This window comes from Danio aesculapii, chromosome 6, assembly GCF_903798145.1.
Source record: "Danio aesculapii chromosome 6, fDanAes4.1, whole genome shotgun sequence".
NCBI classification, from domain to species: domain Eukaryota; kingdom Metazoa; phylum Chordata; class Actinopteri; order Cypriniformes; family Danionidae; genus Danio; species Danio aesculapii.
The window spans coordinates 6,150,853-6,165,316 of record NC_079440.1 but is presented as its reverse complement, the minus strand read 5'-3'; the positions used below and the strand labels follow the sequence as shown (position 1 = coordinate 6,165,316).

General features: G+C 38.6%; 1 protein-coding gene across 2 annotated transcripts in view; it reads right to left on the bottom strand.

Annotated features, from left to right (window-relative positions):
* The window catches only part of nbeal1 (neurobeachin-like 1), a 136,955-nt gene that overhangs the window by 63,447 nt on the left and 59,044 nt on the right, over nt 1–14,464 (bottom strand). For both annotated transcript variants that reach the window (XM_056459402.1, XM_056459403.1), the window contains 10 exons: nt 11,551–11,634; nt 11,286–11,384; nt 9,280–9,854; nt 7,392–7,524; nt 7,190–7,309; nt 6,532–6,918; nt 4,053–4,142; nt 3,778–3,952; nt 3,488–3,621; nt 416–575 (listed from right to left, as the gene is read on the bottom strand). In XM_056459402.1, coding sequence (XP_056315377.1) covers nt 416–575; nt 3,488–3,621; nt 3,778–3,952; nt 4,053–4,142; nt 6,532–6,918; nt 7,190–7,309; nt 7,392–7,524; nt 9,280–9,854; nt 11,286–11,384; nt 11,551–11,634 — 1,957 coding nt within the window. The remainder of the gene's footprint in view (nt 1–415; nt 576–3,487; nt 3,622–3,777; nt 3,953–4,052; nt 4,143–6,531; nt 6,919–7,189; nt 7,310–7,391; nt 7,525–9,279; nt 9,855–11,285; nt 11,385–11,550; nt 11,635–14,464) is intronic.

Below are 14,464 nucleotides of genomic sequence, written 5' to 3'. Positions count from 1 at the left end.
TTTACTCACCCTCAGCTGATTCCAACATTTATGAGTTTCTTTTTTTTCTGCTGAACACAAAAGAAGATATTCGGAGGAATGTTAGAAACCGATAACCACTGACTTCCATTGTAGGAAAAACAAATACTAATGGAAGTCGATGGTTACTGGATTCCAACATTTTTCAAAATAACTTCTTATGTGTTTAACAGAAAAAAGAAATTTAAACAGGTTTGTGACAAATGAAGGACGAGTAAATGATGATGGATGATTTTGAATGAATATTTAGCTATTTTTTTGTATTAGATTACGCTACATCAATTCTGTTGTCACAAAATGCATGCATGAATAAAACAGTTTGTTTGCTGAAATATTACAACAACAAAAAATATAGCAAGAAACAAATGCACACGCACACACACACAGAAGGACTGACCAATGCGCAGGGGAAAATCTCCCTGGTTCCAGATGTTGAAGTTGAAGAGCAGGTGTGTGTGGAGCTGCAGCAGGAGCTGAGTGTTCTTCTCATACGTCATCTGCTCAATCAGCAGCTGAACCGCCACCAACACACTCACGTCCACCAGGAATGCCGGCAGCTACACACACAGACACACACACACACACACACAATATGTGTGATTCATGATGACTCTTCATAGACAAAATGTTGTTTATACACATTCTGTCCTCTTCATCCATGCCTACCTCTAAACCAACTCTCATAAAACACTCTGCAGGTTTATATTCTCAAAGTCCATACTTCTGTATGATTTATGAATTGTGGAGACCTCAGTTTAATGTAGGTCACCATCGGGATACAAACTCACTCACTCACACACTCACTCACGCACTCACGCACGCACGCACGCACGCACACACACACATAATATTTCTTTTCTTATCTTAATGAGGACATTACATAGATTTCCACTGTTTTTGTTTTTCAGGATAAAAGCTATTTTCTATGGCCTACCCCAAGCCCTAACCCTAACCCTAACAGACAGTGCTTATCATCAGATACAATAATAAAAACATGTTCTGGCCAATATATAAACCTTTTTAATTAGTGCGAACCAGTAAAATGCCCTCACTAGAGGTTTCTTGATATTTTAGCATTTAATTGAGAAAAACTTGAACACACACACAATCACAGACATAACACACATACACACTCACAAGGTGCGTCCCAAATCACATACTTCTACTATTTGCCCTACAAAATGGTATAGAATAGTGCAAAAGTAGTGCATTCGCACAGAATTTTTTAAATTCAGAATAAACAAGTGCACTTTAAATATTCAGATGATGCACTTATTCAATCATTCAAAAGAAGTGTGGGTGGAAACTCAATAGCAGAAGGGGCGGAGCTATTAATGATGGATTACTGTAATTATTTCGTATTGTGCAAGCAAAATTCTCCTACGTGACTGACTATGCCTCCTCCCGATAGTGAATACGGTTATACATATGACAGGTATTATTTGGTAGTTTGGTCATTTCCATCAGTAATTTGGCAACCGTTAAACATCATCTTGGAAACGGTTTCAATTTCCATATAGCAAAAAAAGGTAGTGTTCCATTTGGGACAACACTAAACTCATACCTGAATAGTATGAATGTATAGCGTGCCATTTGGGACACAAGCACACATGCAAGCTCACGCGCGCACAAATGACATGCATATACAGAAGTCTCTAATAAGCTATGCATCCAAAAATGCGAATTAAATTTATGCGCAAAACTGGACTATCGTATTTAAGACGTGCAAATAAAGCAGCGTTTCCATCCAACGAGTCAAAGAGAATAACATAGTCTCTTCCTGATTAAATGGCGTCAAATATCAAGTAAAAATTGACTTTACAGCTATAAAAGAAGCTGCGTGAATCTTTTCCTAATTTAATAAATGACTTGCGCCTCGGAGGACAATGCTGACACGCAATGAAAGCGTGGTGATGTCTGAAGGCGTGTGACATGGAGCACAGACGGTCTTGACAGTTCTGGAGGTCATTAATAATATAATAACAGGAATGCTGAAACGGTTAAGGTGTTGTTTTACAATGTGCTCAGCCTGCTGGTTTGTCCAATCACACACATTTTTATCATCACATGATTTCTTATAACAAAATCACATGGCTTTACTAATGCGCATACTAGGGCTGTGCGTTATGGAAGATTTATTTTATTGCATTATTTCAAGAAACCCATCACGATTTTCTTGAAAAATATTACGATTTCGACTTTTAATCACGATTTTGTCATATACAGACTGAATCGGGTTTACAGTGTGAATCTGAAACATATTTCAAAAGAAAAACAATTAGACCTTTATTAAAGACTTCAACATGTCTCTAAAACAGACATAAAACAAAAATCACCAAGTAAAGCTGTAACAAATTGTCTCTAAAGCAGACCTAAGACAAACCAAATGTGTGTGTGTGAGCGCACGTGCTGTGAAACTCAAGTAAGGCTTTAATGTTCCGCTTGAACAATATGAGAAGTAGTTGCGTGTGTGTTCACGGATTTGTTTTGTCATGCATAGATCATAGACCGCTTTGTGACACTGCCGTGAAATAGGCCATTCACATATTGCATCTTTTGCGCACACAAGTCCATTATTTCCAATGGAGGCGCATGGATTGCGTGCACAAAGCTGGCACGTATGCGAGGTGCACCCAGTTGAAAACGTCTCTTTTCAGACAAACATTAAATGTAACTTTTCAGAATGCTGCACCGCGAGTCGCGTAACAAGAACTGACCGATCAGCTTCATACTTTGATTGGAACATACACATTTCGGTTACCTCAGACAAACACAAGACACCCGAACACCAAGGGCTTTTATTTCTCTCTATAACTTGTAGCGGATCTGCAGCAATGTTTTGTTAGGTTGTCATCCTCTGAAAAAACAGTTGATGGTCACCGAGCAACGACAAAGGAGCAACCGCAAAGCACGTTGAAAATGCTGAAGGAAGCTTGCTCACTTGCTCACACGCTTTTAGACACAATATGATTTACAGACTTACAAATGACCTGGTTCTGCCATACATCAGCCTTCCTGTATCCAAAGCAACTTAATCCCATACCCCAGATGTTGACTTTTTTTGGCACCAAGTCCTTCTGTGCTGAACTCCCTATATCATCCCTGTATACGCAGGCTATTCAGTCTCCTGTTCTCAAGCTCTGTTTAGGCATGCTGCGTTATGATTCGTTAAAATACCATACTGCGGGAAAATCGTGCTGTAAGGCGATATAAAAATGTCCAAATCGCGAATTCGATACGATTTCAATTAATCGCACCAGCCCTAGCACATACTGGAATTTGTTTGGTAAAAGTGTTTCCATCGTAGTTTATGCGCATCTTTTCTCATTGAATAAAAAGTTTATGCTACTCAGTTATGCACATACGTTGTTTTTTTTATGAGCATATCCAAAATGTGCATAAAAATAGGTGGATGGAAACATAGCTATTGAGAGTCACCGAGAAGCGAAGAGCTGGGGATTGCGGGTACCTTCTGCAGCAGCGCTCCTAATGTGGCCACACCATGCGAGTGCAGGAGAGTCTCCTGGTTTATCGGGTGTCTCTGCAGGAAATGCTTGATCACCAGCAAGAACGTCGCCACCGAATTCTTCTCTAGTCTGGCCTCTGTTTCAGCAATGTCCCACAAAAAGCAACGCATCACAACATTATCAAAATATAACAAATCTTATAATATAACAACATCTTAAATCTATATCTATCAAATTCAGCTTTATTATCAATAATGACAATAACTGAATTGTCTTGTGTGGCAATGCCCACCTGAGGCCCTGTTGGAGGGCAATATGACCCAGTCTCCATCAGCGGGTGTAGAAGAGTCAGGGCTGATGAACTCTGACCCCGACGGCTCCACGAGTTGTGAATCTGGGCTTAATAAGGTCAACTGTTCCAGGACTGGAAGCAGCACAGGAATCCCTCCGACACAGTTGATCATGTCCTGCAGGAGACCAGAGAGAGACGCTGTGAGCAGCTGTTGGACCATCTGATAAAGTTAAAGACATCATAACAAGAATAAATCAGGGAAACAGCACGCATACTTTAATATCCCAGTTGACCACTTTATTTCCCGTCAGGCGACCGTGCAGCAAATTAGGGGACAAATCCAGACAAATAGGGTTCCTGCATGCCTGAGAATCAAAGAGCACAGTGATGAGTGAAACGTTAAAACAGCACAACATGTAATTGGCATACATGTATAAAACACGTCTGAGTAAGCGTGTATTTGAGTGCTTCTTTATTGAGTGCTGTTTTATTAATAAATTCTAAATGAAGACCTTTTTTGCTACGTTATCATCTCTTCCTTTAACATTTACATGCACTACAGTTCAAAGCGTTGTGCTCAGTAAATTTCTTAAGTTTCTTAAAGAAGCTCCTTATGCTCAACATTGCTAAACTGATAAAAAATAAAGTAAGAACATTAGTTTGTGAAAGATTACTACAATTTATAAATGACTTTTTTCTGTTCTAATATATTAAACATTTACTTCAGTAATTTTTAGGGTGACACGGTGGCACAGTGGGTAGCGCTGTCACCTGACAGCAAGAAGGTTTGAGTCCCGGCTGGGTCAGTTGGCACTTCTGTGTGGAGTTTGCATGTTCCAGTTTCCCCTACAGTCTGAAGACATGCGCTATAGGTGAACTGAGTAAGCTAAATTGTCCGTAGTATATGTGTGTATGTCCTGGTCTTCCAGATTGGGGATTGACTGTTGGGTTAACAAATCACCTCATTAAAACTAAATGTTATGAAACACCAATATATGGTGTGGCTAAATATCAACTTCAATATAAATGGTCCTGGAAGTACGCAAGTAATTTTTACTCACTTTTATTGTTTTTAGTGTGACATAACCCTTCAAAACTCATTCTAATATGCTGATTTTCTGATGAAAAGCTAATGTTCTTGTTTGTGAAAAAACCAAGAAGGGAAACAAAAAAAAAAGAGTTTACGATAAATAGGAAAAAAAACACTAAATAAAAAACAAGGAGCTTCTGCATAACTTCAGATTACTTCTGGGGAAGATTCTAGAACAATATCAATGTGCAGTAATCAGTAAAACTGCCTGCAAAACCAATTAGCTTGCTTATAATTAGACTATAATATAAAGACTAGGGGCTCTATTTTAATGATCATAGCGCAAAGTCTAAAGCGCATGGCGCAAAAGTATTAAGGGCCATGTCCGAATGCACTTTTGCTATTTTAAGAATGGAAAAATAGGAGCATGACATGCATTAAACCAACCAGAGTCTCTTCTCCCATTCCCTTTAAGAGTCAGTTGTGTCGCGTCATGGCGCATTTGTTATTTACATGGCGGACTTTGTAAGTGGAAAAACTGAACGCTTCAATAGTGAGAAAACACTTAAACAGAGCATCTGCAGCACGAGGATAAAGAACAAGCCTCCTCCATTCGGCCTCTTTACTTTGTCTTTACTTTTACTCTTTACCTTACTCTTTTACTTTCGTGGACAAGGAAACGGTGGAAACTCACTCCACTGAAGACATCCATTACCCTACATATTTAATTTTGCTTGTTAAGCACAAAGATTTGTTTCAAAACTATTTCTAAATTCAGTTCTAATTTCCAGCAAACGAATAAATGAATGAATAAATGATAATAACAAAATTTGGTCAAAAAACTGAGTTGTATCCAAATACATGTCCTATTATCATGCCCAATATGGTGATGCAGGCGTCTCCAAAACCCGACAGGAGGACAAATCTAAGCTTGTTTTTATTAAAACAAATAAAAATGCATATGATAAATAATACTGCTAATAATAATAACATTATACAAACGCAAATTGTCATGAATAAACTGAAAAAAGACATGGAGGCATGAAGAAGGCATGGAGGCAGTGGTTTTCATATTTACGTAGAAAATAATTATTTTGTAACATGTTAATCCTTTAATTGTTTTCATATGTAAAGATATTTTGTATTGCTGTACATCTTGTGTGTATTACACAAAGTGTAAGCGTTTAAACCCAAATAGGCTCATAACTAACGTGATCTGTGCTGGACTTTAGACCTGCATTTAGATGGTCAATGGCAGTTCTTCAAAATTGCAACGTGCCAACAATGCGCCTTAACACACCTCTATTTTAGACTAGCATGCCCATGAGTCCACAAAGTGGTGCAAAAAAAATAGCTATTTAAACAACGTGGTGCAAAACGTGAAAATTAGGCATGCTGGTATGAAAATAGCAACAAATCGAGCCAAACACGTCTTGTGCCTTATTGAGCAGGGTGTATGATAGGGCCCTACAAGTACTATTAAAATGGTGTGTTCAATAGTCAACATCTTAGGTGGATTAAACATTTCATCAAAGATGTCCTAAAACTATTGAACCCCCACTGTTGTCTGTGGTGATTTTACGTCTTCAAATGTTGACTTTTTGCAATATTAACTAGCATAATGACCTTTTTTATTCAGCTAAAATACTAGAAGTTGAGCAGACTAGAAGCAAAAAACGCTGCATTCACAAATATCTCCATCCTCTGTGGAGGTGGAGTCTAACCTTTGGAGAGTAGTGCAGCAGGAGTTTGGGTGCCAGCTCTCCCAGCTCCGCCTCCTGACTCCTGAAAGGCGAGATGCAGTTTGGTCCTGCGCTACAGAGGGCTTTGACATGAGTGGCCTGCAGCGGCTCGTGGAAGACCATGACGCTGCCCAGCTGGCCCTGCAGTGAAGTGGGACTGCCCCACTCGCTGTCCTGCGTCCCGGCAGAGATCAGTTTGGTGACCGACTCGGGTTTGGTGCCCAGCAGTCCTCCCCATCCCGGGAGGATGGAGCCGAAAGATGAGCGTCCGGATGGATGAGCTCCGGAAAACGGAGGATCGGGGATCTGAGATGGAGGAGGGGTGGTGGTGCGGTGACCCGCTGAACCGATACAGCATGATGTAAAGGCCTGAGAGAAAGAAACACCTACATATCAACACTATAGGAAACACGACTACATCGATACGCAATTGTCATGGCATACTTCCTTACTATATACAATAGTATGTTAAGCTCAATGTATGTTAAAGATACAGTACGATCCAGCTCAAAAACTGTTTTTCACATACTATATAGTAGGAAAGTATGCCATTTTGGATGCACAGTGTGTTTTAGTATATATACTTAAGCATTATACTGACAAACTATTTTTAATGTATGAACAGACGTCTCTCTCTCACCTCAGTCATGGTTGGGTATTTTAGAGGTGCTGATAGTTTCTGCTGTCCGTCCACAAAGATGTAGACCAGACTCTGGCCAAATGGCCTCTTTCCTGGCACATGAACTACGCCGATACTGTGCTGAAGGTCAAAAACATCTCATTAAGTTCAACTTCACACACTAGACAAACAGACCTCAGTTTATTGCAGAACATTTCCTCACCCAGAGAGAATCACAGAAGCAGTATTCAGGCAGCATGACGGTGACGTATTCTTTCTTAGTGCACACTGCAACTACAAGTACTCCGGCTGAACTGATAAAGGCCTCGAACCCGGTACCGCCCGGGGTGAAAAAACTACACATATAAAACAAAAACAATTAGAAGGCACGCGTGCGGTATATGCACAGATTAGAGTCTTAAATTAGTTAATTTGTAAAAAGCAATAGGAAATTAGCCATTTTTTCATATAACAATTAAAACTAAAGTAAAAACACAACATCAAGACAGTGAAAAAACAAGATGATAAAATCTTTAAACCAATTTAAAAATGATAACAATTAGTTTACAGAGTAGGATATACAGCAAATCAGGTATTTAGAAACTAAATGCAATGACTACATACACCCACCGGCCACTTTATTAGGTATACCTGTCCAACTGCTCGTTAATGCAAAATTTCTTATCAGCCAATTACATGGCAGCAACTTAATACATTTAGGCATGTAGACATGGTCAAGACGATCTGCTGCAGTTCAAATCGAGCATCAGAATGGGGAAGAAAGGTGATTTAAGTGACTTTGAACGTGGCGTGGTTGTTGGTGCCAGACGGGCTGGTCTGAGTATTTCAGAAACTGCTGATCTACTGAGATTTTAACGCACAACCATCTCTGGGGTTTACAGAGAATGGCCGAAAAAGAGGAAATATCCAGTGAGCGGCAGTTCTGTGGGCACAAATGCCTTTTTGATGCCAGAGGTCAGAGGAGAATGGCCAGACAGCTGATAGAAAGACAACAGTAACTCAAATAACTACTCCTTACAACCAAGGTATGCATAAGAGCATCTCTGAACACACAATACATCCTACCTTGAGGCGGATGGGCTACAGCAGCAGAAGACCACACTGGGTGCCACTGCTGTGAGCTCAGAACAGGAAACTGAGGCTACAATTCACACAGCCTCACCAAAGTTAGTCAATGGATGATTGAAGAAACGTTGCCTGATCTGACGAGTCTCGATTTCTGTTGCGACATTTGGATGGTGGGGTCAGAATTTGGCATCAACAACATGAAAGCATTCCTTTGTATTACCAGTTTAGGCTGGTGGTGGTGGGGGTGTAATGGTGTGGGGGATATTTTCTTGGCACACTTAGGGCCCATTTGTACCAACTAAGCATTGTGTTGTGCTCAGAGCAATGCCACAGCCCACAGTATTGTTGCTGACCATGTCCATCCTTTTTATGACCGCAGTGTACCCCTCTTCCAGCAGGATAGCGCACCATGTCATAAAACATGAATCATCTCAGACTGGTTTCTTGAACATGACAATGCGTTCACTGTACTCAAATGGCCTCCACAGTCACCAGACCTCAATCCAATAGAGCACCTTTGGGATCTGGTGGAACGGGAGATTCGCATCATGGATGTGCAGCTGACAAATCTTGTTGAAGCTGTGCCATAAAGGATTAAGGCAGTTCTGAAGGCAAAAGGGGGTCCAACCAGATACTAGTAAGGTGTACCTAATAAAGTGGCCGGTGAGTATATAATATTTAATTCGTCCATTATTATTTAATAATTTCTTACTAATTATAAAATCGAATAACTAAATAAATACTGCTATATTAAACTTTCATCAAATAAACTGGTCTGGTTCCACAAAATATGACGCAGCACAACTGTTTTCAACTGTTTCTTGAAAAGTAAATAGACATATTAATTGTCATTTTACTCTGTAATTAATTTTTAATGTCATTATAGTTTGATGGTTTTTTGGTTATAATATTAAGCGAATAAAGCATTTTTAAAAATCAAAATAACCCCAAGTATTTTTTAGCATTTGGTTATATACACACACATGGAATTTACAGAATTAAACACTGATTTCCACTCCCACCTATACAACTGTTTCCTCTTCTCTCCTTTGCTGGGTGGGCCCAGCTGATCTTGGTCCAATGAGAGCCAAGCAAAGAAGCTGAAGGCGGAGCCTGGCCAGCGGAGGATAGTAGGCACCGCGATGCCAGCCATGGGTGGTGACAGATCAAAATACTGCATGGCGCTTTCCAAACCCTGTTTGCGCACCATCCCCAGGAGCGAACACAGCACTGGTCCCACATACGGGTGAGCGCGGCCCGGCTCATCCTGACGCAGGAGCCTTAGAAGAAGCTGGAGCTCGGAGGAACTAAGCGACTGACTGCCCAGAGAGCCCAGCAGAGCCACCAGACTCTCAGCACATGCCCGGTGCAGCCGCTGGTGTCTTTCCAGAGCCGTCAGCACCACAGCAGTCATGCAGGAGTTGACGCAGGTGGCTCGCGTGCGCCGGTTCAGACCGCAGATACGCCGGAGCCAGTCGGCGGTGAAGATCTGCAGCTCGGCAGAGTCCAGCTCTGGGAGCCACTGGATCAGGAGCAGCAGAGGATCCACGTTACTGATGCCCAGCAGGCCGACAGACGAATGCTCTCCTTCAACAGCCTGATGAACATGAGGATGAAGAGAGAAAGTCAGACATTAGCTACGTTTCCACCCACTTATTCTTATGCACATTTTGGATATGATGATTGATGGAAACGCCAAGATGTGCATACATTTTGAAAATGTGCGTAAAAAACACATGCGCATAACTGAGTAGGATAAACTTTTATTCGATAAGAAAAGATGCGCAAAAACTAAGATGGAAACACTTTTACGGAACAAATTTTAGCATGCGCATTAAAAAAAAGTCATGTGATTTTGTTAGAGGAGATCATGTGATAAAAATGTGTGTGAATGGGCAAACTAGCAGGCTGAGCACATTGTAAAACATCTAAAATGTTGTTTTGGTCATTCTAAAATGCCTTAACCGTGTCAGTATTAGTGTTGCTATATTATTAATGACCTCCAGAATCAAGAGCGTCTGTGCTCTGCATCTCACTCCTCCAAATTCCACCGCGTGTTCACTACGTGTCAGGATTGCCTGGAGGTGGAGGTGCAAGTCATTTATTAAATAAAGAAAAGATTGACGCAGCTTCTCTACTTTTACTGTTGATATTTAGAGCCAGTTAATCAGTTAATTGATTTTGTTCGCTTTGACTCGTTGGATGGTTAACGCTGTGTTATTCGCACGTCTTTTATGCGATAATCCAGTTTTGCGCATAAAGTTAATTCACATTTTTGGATGGAAACATAGCTAGTGACATGGGAAGATGCCGACTCAGGCAGAAATAACAGTGGTGTAATGATAAGAAATGGTAATTAAATTAATGAAAATGGCTTGACATTAGGTGGAAACCAAGAATTTCAAGGCGTCAAAAAGGTGTAAATCAATAGGCAAAAATGTAAATCAAGCTAGAAACATGTTAGCAATGTGCTAAATAATCATGCTATAAACATGCTAGTAGCCTGCTACTATAGAAACATACAACCTGATAAACCATGAACAGTTCTAAATTAAATTAAAACCATGCAAACTACCTGCTAAATTTTGCTGAACATGTTATCATCAATAAGTTAATCATGCTAGAAACATTGTAGTAATGACGAGATATAGCGGCATGTTAAATCATGCTAGAAATGTGATAGTAACATGCTAAAATGTAAACAGTGCACTAAATAACATTCTTAATGTGCTAAAACATGCCGGAAAAATGCTACCAATGCAAAAACATATAACAGCAATTGTTAAATAATGCTAAAACTCGCTAAAAGCAGCCAGCCATGCGTTAAAACATGTTAACAGCATGCTAATCATACTAAAACATGCTGGTAGCACGCTAATAGTTAACAGTGTGGTATGTGTACTAATATCTGATTAGGTTTGCATCATATTTGTTACTGTAAATGTGCTTTGAAACAATCTGTAATGCATAAAGCTCTAAATGGGATACCATCTAAAAGTGACTGACTCACAGGAAGAGTTCACCTTACCATGTTCATGAGTTCCTTCAGCAGGTGTCTGGATGGTTGACCCAGCGACACCAGCACCTCATACAAGTGAGTGTAGCCAATCCGCTCCTTAAACACTTCCTACAAGACAACAAGATTGCTTTATTCATTTACTAATAAGTTTGCGTTCACCAATTCTACTCTTTTTCATTATCTTGAAGGATCTGAAGGCATCAGGTTTCACATCTGGTTCCTCCAAGAATTCTCTACACACCATTTAATGAGGGATCCTCTGATTACAACAAACCTTTGCAGCAGGTGACTTGAGCATCACCGTCGTGAGCGTTTTGATCGTCGCCACGGCAAGAGAGTCCAGCCTCCCTTGGAACACCTGATTGGAGGAAAAGAGCGTCAATCAAAAGCTACAGCCAATGACTGAAGACTACAGCTTGTGACCTGTTCTATTCCTGCCATGTCTGTTCACTTTGCCATGCAAATTATATTAAAAATGTCTGGCAATTCCAATGAACTCCCAAGTTTGCGTGGGTATTGGAAATTTAATAATTCCCTTCTAAAGGATAATTCTTTTAATGATAATATTAAAAATTTATTTTCAGGTATATTTTCCAAAAAATCTGTTGATAGTTATAAAACAAAATGGGAATTTTTTAAATTTAAAGCCAGACAGATTGCTATTCGAAGAAGCAAAGAGCTGAAAGCATCTAAAAACATTAAAATATGTAATCTCTTGAATGAAATGAATACTTTATTGCTAAAAATACTAACTCCAGAAGAAGAATTGCATTTAAGGGAATTAAATATTCAAATTAATCAGGCTTATTTGGACTTGGCTAAAGGGGTGTTTGTTAGATCTAGAGCAAAATGGCTTGAGGAAGGAGAGACTAACTCCAATTATTTTTTTGCTTTAGAGAAAAGAAACTGCAGGAGAAACTCATTAACAGCACTCAATATTGATGATGCCAAATGTACAGATCCAAAAATAATTTCTACTTTTGTTTCTACTTTCTATAGTAATCTTTATACTTCTGAATTTAATACAGATAGTTGTGAAAATTTCTTTAAAACAATTAAAAATCACATTTCCCCTATTGATGATGATTTTAAAGATATTTGCGATGCCACCTTGACACTGGGGGAAATTAAATCTGCATTATTTTCCATGAAGAAAAACAAGTCCCCTGGCGTTGATGGTTTTTCGGTTGAATTTTATATTCATTTCTGGGACCTAATACAGTCCCCTTTGCTCGGCATGTATCAAGAATGCATTAGTCAGAGAGAAATGACTCCATCGATGAAACAGGGCATTATTTCTCTAATTCCAAAATCCGGGAAAGACTCTCTGTTAATAGATAACTGGAGGCCTATTACGCTTCTTACAGTGGATTATAAAATATTGGCCTTGGTTTTCGCGAATAGATTAAAAGTTAAGATCAATAATATTATAGGAGAAACACAGTCAGGTTTTCTAAAAGGTAGGCACATTAGTAATAACATTAGACTTATTTTAGATTTGGTGGATTATGCTGACTTTGTAAATTCTAAAGCTATATTACTCTTTCTGGACTTCTATAAGGCCTTCGACACCGTTGAGCATGAGTTTCTTCTGCAGTCTCTCAAACAGTTTGGTTTTGGTTCCTCTTTTATTAATATAATTGAAATGTTTTATAAAGGGATCACCAGTTCCGTCATAATTAATATGTTCACCTCACAAAGATTTTCTATAAAACGCGGTGTCAGACAGGGATGTCCAATCTCCCCACTTTTATTTATTTTGGTTACTGAATTATTATCATTAAGTATTATGCATAACCAGGATTTAAAAGGTATTTCCATTTTTAACAGGGAGATCAAAATCTCTCAACTAGCAGATGACACCACGCTTTTTTTAAGAGATAAAATCAAGTTTTTAAAGCCACTCAGATAGTTAAACTTTTTTCATGTGCATCTGGACTAAAACTTAACTTATCTAAATGTGAAATAATGTCTTTGCATAAATGTGATGACAAAATAATTGAAGGTATTCCAGTTAAAGACTCAGTAAAGTATTTAGGCATTTACATATCACAAAATTTAATAGCCAGGCAACATCTTAATTTTAGTAGTAGATTAAAGACAACACAAAATATTTTTAATCTTTGGTTACAAAGAGATATATCTCTATATGGGAGGGTTCTTCTCTCAAAAGCGGAAGGTCTTTCTCGCTTTGTCTACCCTTCACTTTCCTTGTATACAAATGATGGTACTATTAAAAGCATTAATAAAATTCTCTTCAACTTTATATGGAAAAATAGGCCCCACAAATTAAAAAATGATGTGATATCACAATGTAGAAGTGAGGGGGGACTTGAAGCCATAGACTTCTTTAGATCTGTCAATGCATTTAGAATAAATTGGCTTAAAAGATGTTTATTAAATCCAAATTCTATATGGTTTTTCATTCCGAATTATATGTTTAATAAAATCGGTGGTCTCTCCTTTATTTTAAAATGTAATTTCTTGCATAGTAAACTTCCGGTTAAATTAGCCAGCTTTCATCAGCAGGCTCTTCTTGCATGGAAGTTGTGTTACCTCCACAACTTCTCACCCCACAAAACTATCTTGTGGAATAATAAAGATTTAACTGTTAGAAATAAATCTCTTTTTTATCCTAACTGGTTTGATAGAGGCATAATTTATTTACATTCTTTATTTGATGATTTTGGTAATTTACTATCTTATGAGCGCTTTATGACTGTTCATGACTTTCCTATTCCCTTTAGAGAATATAATACTGTTCTTAAAGCTATACCTACAGGATTAATGCATCTGGTCAAAAGTCATATGCAATACAATACAAAAAATATGAAAGAATCAGCATTAGTACTGGAAGGCATTGACTTTCATGATAAGAAATGCAATAATAAGCATATTCAATTAATTCTTCAGCAAAGAAATCGTATTGCTCCGCGAGGCAAATTTCATTGGGCTGCATTAATTAATAATATAGATTGGAGAAAAGCTTGGTTTTTGCCTCATAAATACTTCCTTCCTAATAAAACTAAAGAAATTCACTTTAAAATATTGCATAAAATATATCCGGCTAACTCATTTGTTTCCAAATATGTTGATATTCCAAGTAGTTGTACATTTTGTGGTAAGGATGAGGAAACTTTAATACATTTATTTTGTACATGTGAATTTGTTCAGAAATTTTGGTTTGA